General features: G+C 44.2%; 1 protein-coding gene and 1 non-coding gene across 4 annotated transcripts; one reads left to right on the plus strand and one right to left on the minus strand.

Moving 5' to 3' along the window:
- Positions 1 to 213: 213 nt before the first annotated feature.
- Positions 214 to 13,347, plus strand: dpysl5a (dihydropyrimidinase like 5a). Of its 3 annotated transcripts, none has more exons than XM_030391869.1 (13): positions 214 to 415; positions 3,699 to 3,969; positions 6,520 to 6,678; positions 6,917 to 7,096; positions 7,260 to 7,328; positions 7,437 to 7,481; positions 7,587 to 7,662; positions 8,278 to 8,434; positions 8,521 to 8,662; positions 8,870 to 9,012; positions 9,121 to 9,328; positions 10,929 to 11,097; positions 11,604 to 13,347. In XM_030391869.1, the coding sequence occupies exons 2-13, from the start codon at positions 3,709 to 3,711 to the stop codon at positions 11,687 to 11,689; spliced, it is 1,695 nt and encodes a 564-aa protein (XP_030247729.1). In that variant the 5' UTR covers positions 214 to 415; positions 3,699 to 3,708; the 3' UTR covers positions 11,690 to 13,347. The 3 variants fall into 3 exon arrangements, with proteins under 3 accessions (XP_030247729.1, XP_030247730.1, XP_030247728.1); XM_030391870.1 differs by lacking the exon at positions 214 to 415 and adding an exon at positions 2,423 to 2,466; XM_030391868.1 differs by lacking the exon at positions 214 to 415 and adding an exon at positions 3,434 to 3,544.
- trnaw-cca (transfer RNA tryptophan (anticodon CCA)) lies at positions 10,021 to 10,092 on the minus strand. Its single transcript has one exon. It is a non-coding gene; the product is annotated as a tRNA-Trp (tRNA).
- Positions 13,348 to 13,829: the final 482 nt, after the last annotated feature.

Consider the following 13,829-nt stretch of genomic DNA (forward strand, 5'->3'; position numbering starts at 1 on the left):
AAAAGTGAAATATTTGTAGTGGAGAGGAAGTTTAACGTAAAGGGAAATGGAAATAGTCAAGTAAAGTATTTCATAAAAACCATTAAACCTAAAACAAATTGTCAGCAAGGGGGGAAACTATCAAAATTTTATTTCGAAAGCCATGACCGGAAGTCTCCCTTATACCTTCCTGCTGACTTGACGGTTATGATGCTTGCTGGTCCCGGACCGGCCAGGAAGGCATCCATCTGGTGTATGTATGTGTATGTGTGTGAATGTGTGTGTGTGTGTGTGAGTTTGTGAGTGTGTATCTCCACGGGAAGTGCCATCCACGGATTGTGTTGCGTTCAGTTCCTGTCAGAAAGTAAGCAAGCAGAGAGCCGAGAGGAGCAGCAGCAACAGCAGCAGCAGGAGCAGCAGAGGGCCCACAGAGGAGGTATGTGCTCCACACCATCAGCTTTATTCTCACTAGTCTGTCTGTCTGGAGGAGGTGGAGGGAAGGGGGGGGGGGGGGGGATGGAAATCCTGGACACTTTGTTTCCATGCACCCCCTTTTGGCTACACGGTCTGAGTGTCTTGCCCTGCCAACCCTCCCTGGATCTAAACACACACACCCTGGAGTAACAACTAACCGCACCTCTTGAATCTAAACCCGGCTGCGTGATTATAAGCGTCTGGCTGCGAAGTGGAGGAGGAGGAGGAGGAGGAGGGAGGAGAGGTGAGGAGAGGAGAGGAGAGGAAGGCGGCTTTCTAGGTCGCTAATGAAGGGCTGTGCAGCCGATCATGCCGGATGGAGGACCGGTTTTCTTTGTGTCAAGACGCGCAAGTGGAAGTGTCACCGTCTCAGCGCGATCACACCGTGGCAGCGAAATCACATGATTCACTCTGTTTCACGCTGATTCTCGGATCGCAAGTGATTTGCAGCATTGATTTTAATGGGCAAACGCAGAGAATTGGAGACGTTTGACATCACCAGGGGCCTGTAGATACACTCCAAAGTGTGTTTTTAAAAAAAAACAACAAAAAAAAAACACGTGCGTAACTGTAGTGGCACAAATTGAGACAGCAATCAATTTATGTTTTATTTATAACAGAATTCATTTGCGATAATTTACCGTACGAGCCTTAAAACAGGTAACTCAAGCTCACCTGTTAATATTGACTAACCGGCGTCAACTTCCTCACTGGTTCCTGATCAATGAGGCCCCTATATTATAATAATAATAATAACTCTACTATGGCATGTAGCTGCCTCCAGGCACCATAGTGTCTCCCCCCTCTCTGCCTTCCAGCCTGTTACAGAGAATGCATGGCCGTTTTTTTTTTTTTTTTGTTTTTTTTGTGTGTGTTTTAAGGTTGGAGCCTCCTCCACTATCAGCCATCAGATCTGGATGTGTGAAGGAGTCCATGCCATGCAGTAAAGTTGCCGCACCCTCATACGCACGCATCCTGCACGCACACACGCACGCAAGCAAGCAAGCACGCACACACAGTACATCACAGCATTAATACAGTGGTGTAAAAAAAAAAAAAAAAAAGGGAGGAGGCAGATCTGGGAGATTCTTTGTTATTGGTGAATAGATGATCGCTTATGATGAGGGTGGTGGTCACAAAACCATGTTGGGATCTTGCCTGGTGATTTCTGTGCTCAGAGAGGAGAGCAGAGTGGGTGATATAGCCAGGATATTTCTTTTTTCTTTTTTTTTTTTGAAATAGTGAGGTCATCACGAGACCCCACCCTCTCACCCCCTGCCAAAATTCACCCCCTGCAGTTCAGCAAATTGAATTTCAGAGCAGGGAGATGTAAACGACGATCCAATTCTGCACGCTGCCAAGAACACAGCTCGGGATGCTGAATCCAATATTCCTTTTATTTGTGGTTCAAAAGTCATTACATTTTCAGAATCTTCTGGGACACAAACTAGAGAGAACTGGTTTAATAATACTCACAATGTGTACTGCATTCATGATTGTTGCAAAAATTCAAAAATTCCCTGAAGAAATGGTGAGGACTTCCCTCTGCTGCACCTTTGAACCGTCATCACAGGATGCATGTGTGTGAGCTGTGATCAGCTCAGCACCGACAGGGATTTTATCTTTTCAGACTACTTCGTGAGATCATTTTGAATGCCGAAGACTAAAACTGCTGACGTCTAATATATTGCAAGAAATAAAAGCATAGGATGGAGAAAAGTTCAAACACGTTGACATTCACATGCTCATTTTGTCCTGTTCAGCTCCGCCGTGTTTTCAGCTTCCAGTTAGAGTCACTTCTACTGTGAACGTGTGTGTGACGTGGTGATGTAATGTGATGTCAAGAAGTCACAGAATCAAAGGCGGGGCTACTGATGGGGCGTTTCATGAGCAGTGTTTTCTGTGGGAGAGAGAAGCTCCCGCTGGTGCCGACTTTGGGCTTTTTAACTTTCAAGACCTTTTACATGCACAAGAATCTGAACACGCGGAAGAAAAAGACAAAGAAGACAAAGGGTTTGTAACTTTTTTTTTTTTTTTTTGCATTTTGGCTTTTATTTCACAGATGATAATCTAGAGACAGCCAGGAAACATTTTCTGCATTATAATCTCTCTACGAAGGAAAAAAAAAGTCTTCATATTTGGACTTTTGGGACATCTTTTGGATGACAGTGATATATCTTTCATATGCTGATATAGGCCAATAATATCATGTACTGTATATGTACATAATATATCTGTTAGGCTTTAATAGAAACAGAAGGCATGCTCACTGGTACTTTTATGAGGCACATAAAGAACAGTAAGAAGAGGAGCAGTGGAGGACATTATGTGACTGGAACATTTAATGAAGAAAGATACAATTATGTAACAGAGGTTCCCAGCTGGGATTGAACCAGGGATGCTGCCTTTACATGGTATGCTTCTCAATCTCAGCAAATATTTTGATAACTGATTGTCGCTTTGAGTATTTTTCAAAGAAAAAAAGGCAAAATTCTCTGTTTCCAGCTTTCCTCATGTGGATATTTTTGTGTTTCTTTACTCCTCCGTGACAGTCAACGGAATATTTTTTATGTTGTGGACGAAACAAGACATCTTCTGAAACACTGAGCAACATTGTCACCGTTGTCTGATATTTTATAAACTAAACAACTAGATAGATTACTTGAGAAAACAGTCAGCTGATTAATCAACAATGGACATAATTGTTGGTTGCAGAGGAGTACAGTAGAGCTGTCTGGCGAGTGTGCTGTGGAATAAAACCCACCTAAATGTACTTAACTCATATTTTTCAACCATTATGAGTCCGTCGAAATATAGTGAGTGAGCATCATTGTAAGCTTTACGCTGCTTTATTCCTTTCAAAATAATGGCCTCATTGACCCTACTCCTCTTATTGTGATCCACAACTGGACTCAGCTTCTTTTCTTTTCGCCACGACGTCACCGTTCGCTGGGACGTCAGGTCACAGGCGGTGACTGACACGGCCTACTCAGCCCTGTGGCTGATGTCAGTCACAGCCTGACCGACTGGCCACAGAGCAGCACCACTGATTCTTGTCTCTGCTAGAGTAACTACACTGTGTCAGGATGAGGTACTGTAGGAAGTGATTTTAGTCAAGTTTCTTAAGGAAAAAGCTGCTGGATGTTGAAGTTGATGTTTGTAGTTCAGCTGCCTACAACACCTAATGAAAAGGTTTCAGAACCCATCACTAAACCCTTCTTTTTCTCTCTTTCTCTTCCACGCAGAGCTATAGCCATGTCTTCCAGCTCAGCGATGGTGCGGATCCTGATAAAGGGCGGCAAGGTGGTGAACGACGACTGCACCCAGGAGGCCGACGTCTACATCGAGAACGGCATCATCCAGCAGGTGGGGAAGGAGCTGATGATCCCGGGTGGAGCCAAGGTGATCGACGCCTCGGGGAAACTGGTCCTCCCGGGCGGCATCGACACCAGCGTCCACCTGGAGGAGAGCTTCATGAACGCCACCACGGCGGATGACTTCTACAGCGGCACCAAGGTAAGCGTCCGGCTGGAAATAGAAAGATAGAGGGGGTTCATATTGGAAGTAGGGCGACTGGCGGTGTCCTAATTGTAGAGAAGAGCAAAACTGAATGTCACAGCATGTTTTTTAAGTCTTTTCGGCGCAGTTTGTGTGCTAAATTTACCTGAGCTCTCTTGGATGGCGCCCTGAGTCGGATATTTCTTATGATCACAAGTGTTTTTTTCTCGATCAGACAGATCAGTGAAAGCTTTCCACTGATGCTAACTTTAGCCGAGATGTCAGTGAGACTTCTTCAGTCCTGTTCTGATGAGATGAAACAACTTGCTGAATATTTTTGCTTCAAATATGCGGGTTATTTTAGACACGAGCTCTCTCCCTGTCAAAGTAAAATGATTTAACTATGATATTTTAAGCATTGAAATGGCAAAACTGCCGGATTAAAGTTATTTAAACTAGGCGGATGATGTTGGCAGTTGGAACGCTTAGTTATTTAGTAATTACGTACTTTGGATGTTCTTACAGCCGAGGCATCCATCTTGGAGCTAGAGCCCCACAATAAGTTGATTTAGTAATTATTAAAGGGACAGAACATGATGAAGACTCTATTGTAACTGCGTCAGCGCATAATATGTCATTTTGAAGACAAAAAAACTCCAAAAAACACTGAAAAAATTGTATTCATTTACTGAAGTGTCTGTCCTTGATCGCTGACATGGAGCCGTCGTGTCAGCGATGCATCGTTCATTTTCCCAGCAATGTCCTCGCAGGAGCTTTTTCTTCATTTTTGCTACACTACTGTACACACCCAAGCAAAACAATAACAATTCATAAATCATGCAGGATATGAACTGCTGCAGCCAAAGCAGAGCTGCAAGTGTGAGTTACAACTACTCAGAATTCCGGTTTAGTCTAATTTTTTAGGACAATTAGGACGGGAATATTTCAGGATCTCTGGTCACCCTAGAGTCCAACAATGTTAAAAACCAACATAATATGTATTTATACTCGAGGCAACAGTGGGTTTTGGGAAAAATCACATGAGTCGTCAGAGAGTGAGGAAGAAAGAGGGTGACGTGGCTCGTGGCAGACAGATTTTTGTGGAGTACGCTGGTTGTTTGAATAATGAAGACGACTCCCATGATCTCCTGCTACTCCACGATGTCATTAAGCTGTCTTTTGTCCCTGTTGTTTTGATTGAGAGCCCCCCCAGCGGCAGAAATTATATGCTGCACGTACGTACTTGAAATAGACAAAACAAGCTTAGAGCTAGAACAGCAGGTGTTGAGATGCTGAGATGGGCGTGGACAGTTTACAGGCAAAATGATGAATAGCCTTATTCAAGAAATTAATCAGTAGATGTGTGCCTAGATAATGAAATAGTTGCTGGTTGCTCCCCCGCTTGGCAGTTGTATGTGTTATTTTTCTGGACGAGTCAGAGAGCTGCACGGTCTGTGTCTCACAACATCACACAAAGATGATTTGGCACTCCGCTGCTGACGAGGCTGCCAGAACACTGTGCAGCGAGAGTCATCATGGCTGCTGATAAGACGGGATACCCTCACTCTGCTTCAGGGCACCGTGATGACTCATCGCTCTGTAGCACTCTGAGATGATGGAGGTTGAGAGATGATGACGGCCGCCGGGCTGCGGTTGCTCCAGGCAGACTGCAGCCGGTAGACGCCGGTGACAGACACTATTCTTCACCGCTCTCTTCGCCTCCTCATTCCTCTCTCTCCGTCACTCTCCCCCTCGCCCCTCCCCTGCCGCCCATCCGCCATGCTCCTCGAGAGCGAGCCCAGAGACAAATACGGATCAGTATCTGTTTCCATGGATACCGGGGGGCTGCTGCAAAGACTGCTGCAAAGCCTTTTCAGTCGCGCCATTGTGCTTGGGAGACAATGGTTCTCAGACCCACGCCCCCCTCGTCCTCCCTCCCACTGCACACTACTCCACTCTCTAGGGTCAGCTGACAGATGCTCGTTGGAGCATGCACTTATACACAAAACACACTCTGTCCTCACGTTATGGCTTTTTTAAAGGATTTACTGTTGTGTTGATTTAGAACACCTACGTTTGTTTGTTTTTTTCAATGGAGGATAAAAAACTGAGAAGTGCTGACGCTGAGAAGAAACTGCAAAGTTATTGCTTTATATGTCTCTTGATTGTGCCGTGATGGGCAGTTAATCCTGTGCTTTAACTACCAAAGGATTTATAGTATTTCCCTCAGCAGCCGTCTGCTAATAACCGTAAAGATAAAGCATAAAGGACAATTGAAGCTTTTACTTATACGCTGAGAGCAGGGGCTGCGTTGATTAGCGGATTACTTCAGTATTCCCGGGGCCCGATAAATCAATGTCAGCTTCTTTATCAGCATCGTTTGATGCCTCAGTTTAATGTTCATGTCACTTAACCTCAGTTCATTTTAATCTTTAACGGCAAATAATTAAAAGGAGAGCCAACCCACTGAAAGATTCTAATGCAAAAACCAAATACAATCATTTTGCATGTCACATCCCACGTTTTTTAGGTTACTTGAGAGCTAACGCTGTGGATTTTTCTTTCCAGGCTGCTCTCGCCGGAGGTACAACCATGGTGATCGGACACGTCCTGCCAGAGAAGAACGACTCTTTGCTGGAAGCCTACGAGAGCTGCCGCGGCTCGGCCGACTCCAAAGCCTGCTGCGACTACGCTCTGCACGTGGGAGTTACTTGGTGGGGACCCAAGGTACTCCAACGCTGAGCCTCCGTCTGCACAGGATTATATTTTACCCACAATCGTTAACTGTTTCTGCCTTCCCTCCTTATGGATGCTTCCAATTCCTAGAGACCTTTTTGACATGTTGCGGATCTGCAGCGAAAGTTGATGGGGTCCATTCGGGGATGAGACCCATCCTCCATCCTAGTTCCTTTGAAAAGTAGTTTTTTGTGTCAACCCCGTTGACCGACTGTTCCCCTCCCCGCAGGTACGAGCTGAGATGGAGAAGCTGGTGAGGGAGAAAGGGGTGAGTTCCTTCCAGATGTTCATGGCCTATAAGGACATGTTCATGCTGAGGGACGGTGAGCTCTTCCAGGCCCTGCAGCACTGCAAGGACATCGGGGCCATAGCGAGAGTCCACGCTGAGAACGGGGAACTGGTGGTGGAGGTGAGGGAGAATCACTTCACCGTACTCGCATTCACATTTCTGTCTGCTGTTGTTGAATGCTTGTGTTGATGAACTTTGTCTGTAGTTTTATTGATTTTCATTTATTCTGTCACGTCATGTCGCGCTGATTTGTTGTATGCATAATTCATGGCATTCTTCTCAGGGTGCAAAAGAAGCGCTGGACCTGGGCATCAGTGGCCCAGAGGGGATTGAAATCAGCAGGCCTGAAGAGGTATGGTAATCAGGAGGATCCTGCTTTTGCCCGTCAAGCTAAAATAAACTTTTATTATATCCATACTCTTGTCAGGGCGATTCCTCACTTCCCTCTGTTTCTTTACAGTTGGAAGCAGAAGCGACCCACAGGGCGATTACCATCGCCAACAGGGTGAGCAAAGACCTCTCCAGCACAAATAAACAAATGAATCAAGCTGAAAAGAGAAGATCAGTTTTAATATACCACATGCTGTACCTTGTGTGTGCTTTCTGTTAGGCCCACTGCCCGATCTATCTCGTCAACGTGTCCAGTATGTCTGCAGGGGACGAAGTTGCGACAGCTAAGATGCAAGGTAAGGCCTTTCTTCATTGAAACAATAAGCTTTTTTGTTTAAATAGTGTTCTATATTGAGTCATGGCTTTCTTACTTAAAGGACAGGACTCAAAACTAAAAAAATCAGTGACTGTCCACTCACCCCCCTTTGAGATGGAAAGTCGGATTGAGTTTCTTAGTCCACAAAAATATTTCTGGAACTTCACAGCTAAACAGCATTGCAGCATTATGCTAAACAACTGACGTAGATGGCTCCAGAAGTCTCCGGAAGCACAGAGATCTCAAACTTTATGTGAAAAGATGTTTATTTACACCTGCTTTAAAGCCAAAACCTTCGCTGTAGCTGCTAAAAGCGTCAGGGAGCACCCTGCCTGAGGGAGGTGCACACGCTGAACCACATGTAGAGGGTGTAAATAATGCCTTTTTAAAATGTGGGACTTGGATTGTTTTACTGTGAAGTTCCATAAATGTTCTGTGGACCAGGAACTTTCACCTGACTTTACATCTGCCAGAGGGTGAGTGGATAATAACTGAATTTTCCTTTTCTTTTGGGTGAATTTATCCTTTAATCTCTCTGCCCCTTTCTTCTATCATTTGATCCAGTGTGCATCCATATTGTACTGTCTGATCACAGGTAAGGTGGTCCACGGGGAAACAACCACAGCCTACGCTGTGCTGAACGGCATGCAGTACTATCATCAGGACTGGGCCTACGCTGCCGCCCACGTTACTGTGCCCCCCCTCCGCCTGGATCCCAGTACTCCCAATTACCTAATGAGCCTGCTGGGAAAGTGAGGAGAAACACCATAAAATCGCACATTAAAGGTAACATGATGTCATGAATTAAAACCCCTCCTCTCGCTCCGTTTGGCCGCAGTGACACTCTGAACGTCGTGGCGTCCGACCACCGTCCGTTCACCATCAAACAGAGAGCCATGGGCAAGGACGACTTCACAAAGATCCCCCACGGGCTTCCAGGAATTCAGGATCGCATGAGCGTCATCTGGGAGAAAGGAGTGGTATGTGTAGCTCTTTTGTTCCTGTCTGGCTGCCAGAGAGCTTCAGCGAATAGGACATCTGTTTGGGTTTGCTGGTTATCGATTTGAACTTTAAAAAAATTAAATAAAACACAGACAGCAGAGACACAAAAACACCTTCCCTCAGGCAGACTCTTGCCTTCGGATTACAAACGTAACTCTAAATTGTGTCTTTGTTACGATCCACAGATCGGAGGGAAGATGGATGAGAATCGCTTTGTGGCGGTCACAAGCTCAAACGCAGCCAAGATCTACAACCTCTACCCCAGGAAAGGGAGGATCATCCCAGGAGCAGATGCTGATGTGGTGGTCTGGGACCCCGAGGGATCCAAGTATGAAACCTGATCCATTTTATTGATCGACGGGCTCATCTTGCTGCAGCTTTTATCTCAGCTCTGCAAAGCTGATTAGGTTGTTTTTTTTTTCCATCTCTGTCTCAGGACCATTTCCGTGGATAACCAGGTCCAGGGAGGAGATGTGAACCTGTATGAGGGTCTGCGTTGTCATGGTGTGCCCCTGGTGACCATCAGCCGCGGCCGTCTCGTCTATGAAAACGGCATATTCACGTGTGCCGAGGGCTCTGGAAAGTTTTGCCCCTTGAGAACCTTCCCAGATTACCTTTACAAGAAGATGGTTCAGAGGGAAAAGGTACCTGACAGATGCATCAATGTGGGAAGCTAGTTAGTAATTCAGCCTTTGATCATGTAATAACAGAAGCCGATTATTAAATATTATCATGATAAAACATTGGATATGAGACAGCTGTTCAGGTTGAAGTCTAGTCTTTTATTAATTTCACTCACACACTTGGATAAACAGCTGTTTATCCAACTGTTGCCTAATTACATTATTGACACTAAACTCCACCTCCACTACTATTATTACTGCTATGGCTACTGCCATGACTGCTTTTAATGACGGCTACGCTAAAACTGACCTGACCGCTATATTTCATTTTTGTTACCTTCTCTTGTTTTGTTTCCTTTTTTTCCCACCTATCTTTCTTCTTTCCTTGATCACTTGCCTCGTTTCCTTTCCTCCTTTTCTTGTTTCCTCGTTTCTTATCTCCTCTCTTGGTTTCCTTGCATCTTTGCATGCTTCCTCGACTGGAGGGGACAGGAAATGAAAGTAGAACATGCAAGTGAGAGAAATGTGGATGCAAATTGGGATGCACCCAGTCTATCCTTCTGTACTATTTCTCTCCTTGTTTCCTTTCCTCACCGCAGAATAAGTGTGCCAGCTGCACAAGAGTGAGACAAATTTAACTGGATGTGTGTTTTTTTCATGTGGAAGGTTGTTCTCCCTTTCCTAGTTTGACTTTAATGAACAATCAAAAACATTGACCCTGACGTGATTTGAACACGCAACCTTCTGATCTGGAGTCAGACGCGCTACCGTTGCGCCACAGAGTCGGTGGTAGGGAGAGGGATAACTGGCTACCATATCGGTGGTCAGGGGAAGTTCAGCTGGTTGCAATCTTCAATCTCACCACTAGATGGCACTAAAGTTAAGCTACTTATTAATGCCGTGACTAAGGGGTTAAGAATAAATAACAGGTTACAACGCCCTCAAAACTTGACTACCTTTCCACATGTGAGAAGTATAGTGACTTATTTTAGTGTGATAACAAAATCAGCCAGATATACAACCTGTATTTTTCTCCTTTCTCTTCCTTGTTTTCTTCTGTGTACTTGTTTCCTTCCTCATTTGTTTCCTTCCTCATTTGTTTCCTCTGACCCATTTGTTTCTTTTTTGACCTCCTCTTGTTTGGCTTCCCAGTTTCTTTTGTTTACTTGTTTACCTCACATATTCCCTCATTCCTTGACTCTTGCTAGTTTCCTTTCCTTCCTTCTTACTTTCCTTCATTTTTCTTATCATCCGACTTTTCTTTCCCCTGCTTCCTTTCCTTCTTTTCCTTGTTGACCTGTTTGCACTACAAGTACCCTCGGTGCTTATTTCATGTACGTTTGCAAGAACTCTAAGTTCATTCCTTCTTTTTTCATGATCTTTACAAATAAGCAAAAGATTTGAGCCCAACGTGATTTAATCACACAACACTCTGATCTGGAGTCAGACACGTTACAGCCACACCACAGAGTCAGTGTAATGAAGTGGAATAGAGCATTTTGTGGCTGTCGTCAGCCTTTAAAACTCATATTCTTCATACTGAGTCTTACTGTCTGGCTGTCATTGTGACCACATTTATCTAAGCTCCTGTGTGCATGTGTGTTGTCATGTTGACTACCAGAGCCAGGCTGTGAAAGCTGTTGAGCGGGAGCCCTACGCAGGTGACGTTGTTGCGGTGGCCAACTCAGGAAAGAGGGACTTCGGGGCTTCAGATCTGGACACTCCGACGCGCCCCTGCACCCGACACGGGGGCGTGAGAGACCTCCAAGAGTCCAGCTTCAGCCTGTCCGGTAAGAATCACCAAATCTTAGTATTTTTAAGGTTGTTTGTAGGTATTCTGTTACACTGCTGACTGAAATGCTTCTGCTGAAACTTGAAGGGATGCTGTATTTTGTCAATGCCTTTGTGACTTTTAATAGCTACACTAATTTTCCTGATGAGGGTGCCATATTTAAGGAAATTTGGGGGGAAACAACGTCTTGGGGACCCCATACAGTTTACTGTTGGTCCAGTAATTGCCCACATCAGTTGTGCAGGATGAAATGCTGAGGTTGTGGCTTAATTTCACAGGATTTCAATGCTTTTCCCAAGACAGATTTGGAAATATACAGCACTTTATATAACAATGTCTGATTCTATGGCATTTAAAAGTATGTCCAGGGCTTTGTTATGTTTTAATTAGCAGACATAAGCTGTTTAAAGAAGCCTTTACAATACCACACAAGCTGTGCATATAGTAAACACTGCCAGTAAATAGTAAATCATCATGCTTCCCTGTTTGTTTGTGCACCTCTAGGGGCCCAGATCGATGACAACATCCCAAAGAGATCCTCGGCCAGGATCCTCGCTCCTCCTGGGGGGAGATCCAGCGGGATCTGGTAACCAATCAGACGGGGCCGCTACACGAGGCAGAAGAATGATACCCGAGGGAAACGTATGGCCAAGCAGGATGACTTGTTTTTCTTTCTGGAAGCGTAGAATGTGTGTCGGGGTAACAAAGTCATGTTTTTGTTTTGAACTCAGTTACATAGGACCGTAAAAATGTTTAAACCGTACGACATCGCCGTAATAATATTGGAATATGGATCAAGGTAAAGAATTTCAGTCAAACGTTAACCAAATATAAGCAGCACATTAAAAAACAAACAAAAAACAAGTTGCCAGTGAAGTACTTTGTCTGACGGATTACGTTAGGGGGAAATATCTTACTAATAGTTTTAGGAATATGAAGGTGAGTCGTGGTTTTTATGATGCGATTGTGTTACCTCACTGTAAAATACGATTTTGCACTTGTATCATGTACTATTTAGATGCCTTTTTACATGATTTCATGTCACAAATATCACAAATGTCTTTTTACTGCGAGCCACGGTGAAATGAAATGTAATAAATTATTACAAGGGTGTCGGCATGACGTTAACATGTCAGTTACGAAGAAAAAAAAAGAAAAGATGTAGTTGCAATTGACCAGTGGATGAATAATATCATAATGGAAGCTAACCTTTTTTTTTTTAAATGTTTGTTTTTATTTATTTTTTTTATATTTTGTTATTTGTGGTTAGGGCGACGGTCTTTGTTTCTTAGCTCGTTAGAATTTCAGGTCATGTTTACAGCCTTATAGCAGAATAGACTTCTGTTTCCACCCCACCCACACCCCACCAAATGTGAATGAACCTATGCCTGTGTGTACTCTGCATGGTAGCATAGTTAGAACTACTGTTGTGAGCACTGACGCTGCTCGTGTTACGCGGCATTCCTCGTGATCGTATTCCATTTTTTCCACAGAGAGCAAAAAGTCTCACCCAAACTGCCTTTTTCTCACCCGAGAACACTGACACCCATGAAAACACGTCGTCCCGTACAGATCGGTGCAGATCGTGACGCGATAGGTTCGCTGTCGTTTCTTTTACAGCAGGCACACTTTTTTTTTTTTTTACTGCTGGGTTTAGAATGCTCCTCTGATCGACACTCCCGATGTAACACACCACTGTGAAGCATAGAGAAAGGTGGAGGGGTCCTCTTTAGCGTTCACAAGGATAGATCTTTGGGGGGATCAGATGCCTTTCATACTGTGTGTCACTGGAAGCTCGGCATCATAACTGGAAGGCATGCTTGTTCAGCAAACACAAAAAAGCACTGATACTACTACTACTACTGTATTTTTTATTGTTCGTCTTTAGTTGCAGAATGTCTTTTGTGAATAACTCTCGTAGTTTTGTTATTTTTTTCTGTCAACACTGCAGTGTAAGCAGGGGTGCACGCAAGGTTTTACTCATGTTCAGACCCGGTTATGTTCAGGAGAACATCATGTTACAGTTAAAGTCCTAAATGTTTCTTTCTTTCAGGACGGATTTCACTTTCTGATCTTTAGCAGCTCCAGTGAATTTTCCTGTTTCCACCCCCACTCCTCCCCGCCCTCCCAAATGTACACTGGTGCTGAACAATGTGTCATCACATTGAATTCCTTTTTATCTCTTATTTTGTCTTGCAGCTCTTTATCACATGATTTGAGTGCAAATAAACCACAATGAAATCTCCAACTGAACCCTCCGTGTTTTTACTTAATACACTTGACAGCTGCGTATCGTCTGCTGCTTCAAAAGCCATGAGTGTTTCCGACCTCCGTGGCTTGTGACCTTTCGACAAAAAAACCAACAAAGTCGCATGTGAACAAACTGAATGCAAAAAAAAAAAAAAAAATCAGTACGGATTTGTGCAGCAGTACCTCCTGTGTTCTCCTTTCCTGCTCACTCATCTCATTTCACAACTCAGGTTTGTCTTGTGACTTTGGAGAGGCGCTACCTCATACTTGCCCGGCTTCTGGTTTCCTCTGAGGGTCATAATCCCTCTATATTTCTTCTGATTTATGACATACCTTCACACCTTTTTTCCCTTTTAGTTATCATGACCTGTTCCTGGCTTAGTAAAGTGTGTAGTCGACTGTAGTTTAAAAAGGAAAGGGTCGTGCATTTTGTAAAACCTGCCTGGTCGATTTTTCTGTCCGTCACAGGGCTCGCACCAT

Source organism: Sparus aurata, chromosome 16 (assembly GCF_900880675.1).
Source record: "Sparus aurata chromosome 16, fSpaAur1.1, whole genome shotgun sequence".
NCBI lineage: Eukaryota > Metazoa > Chordata > Actinopteri > Spariformes > Sparidae > Sparus > Sparus aurata.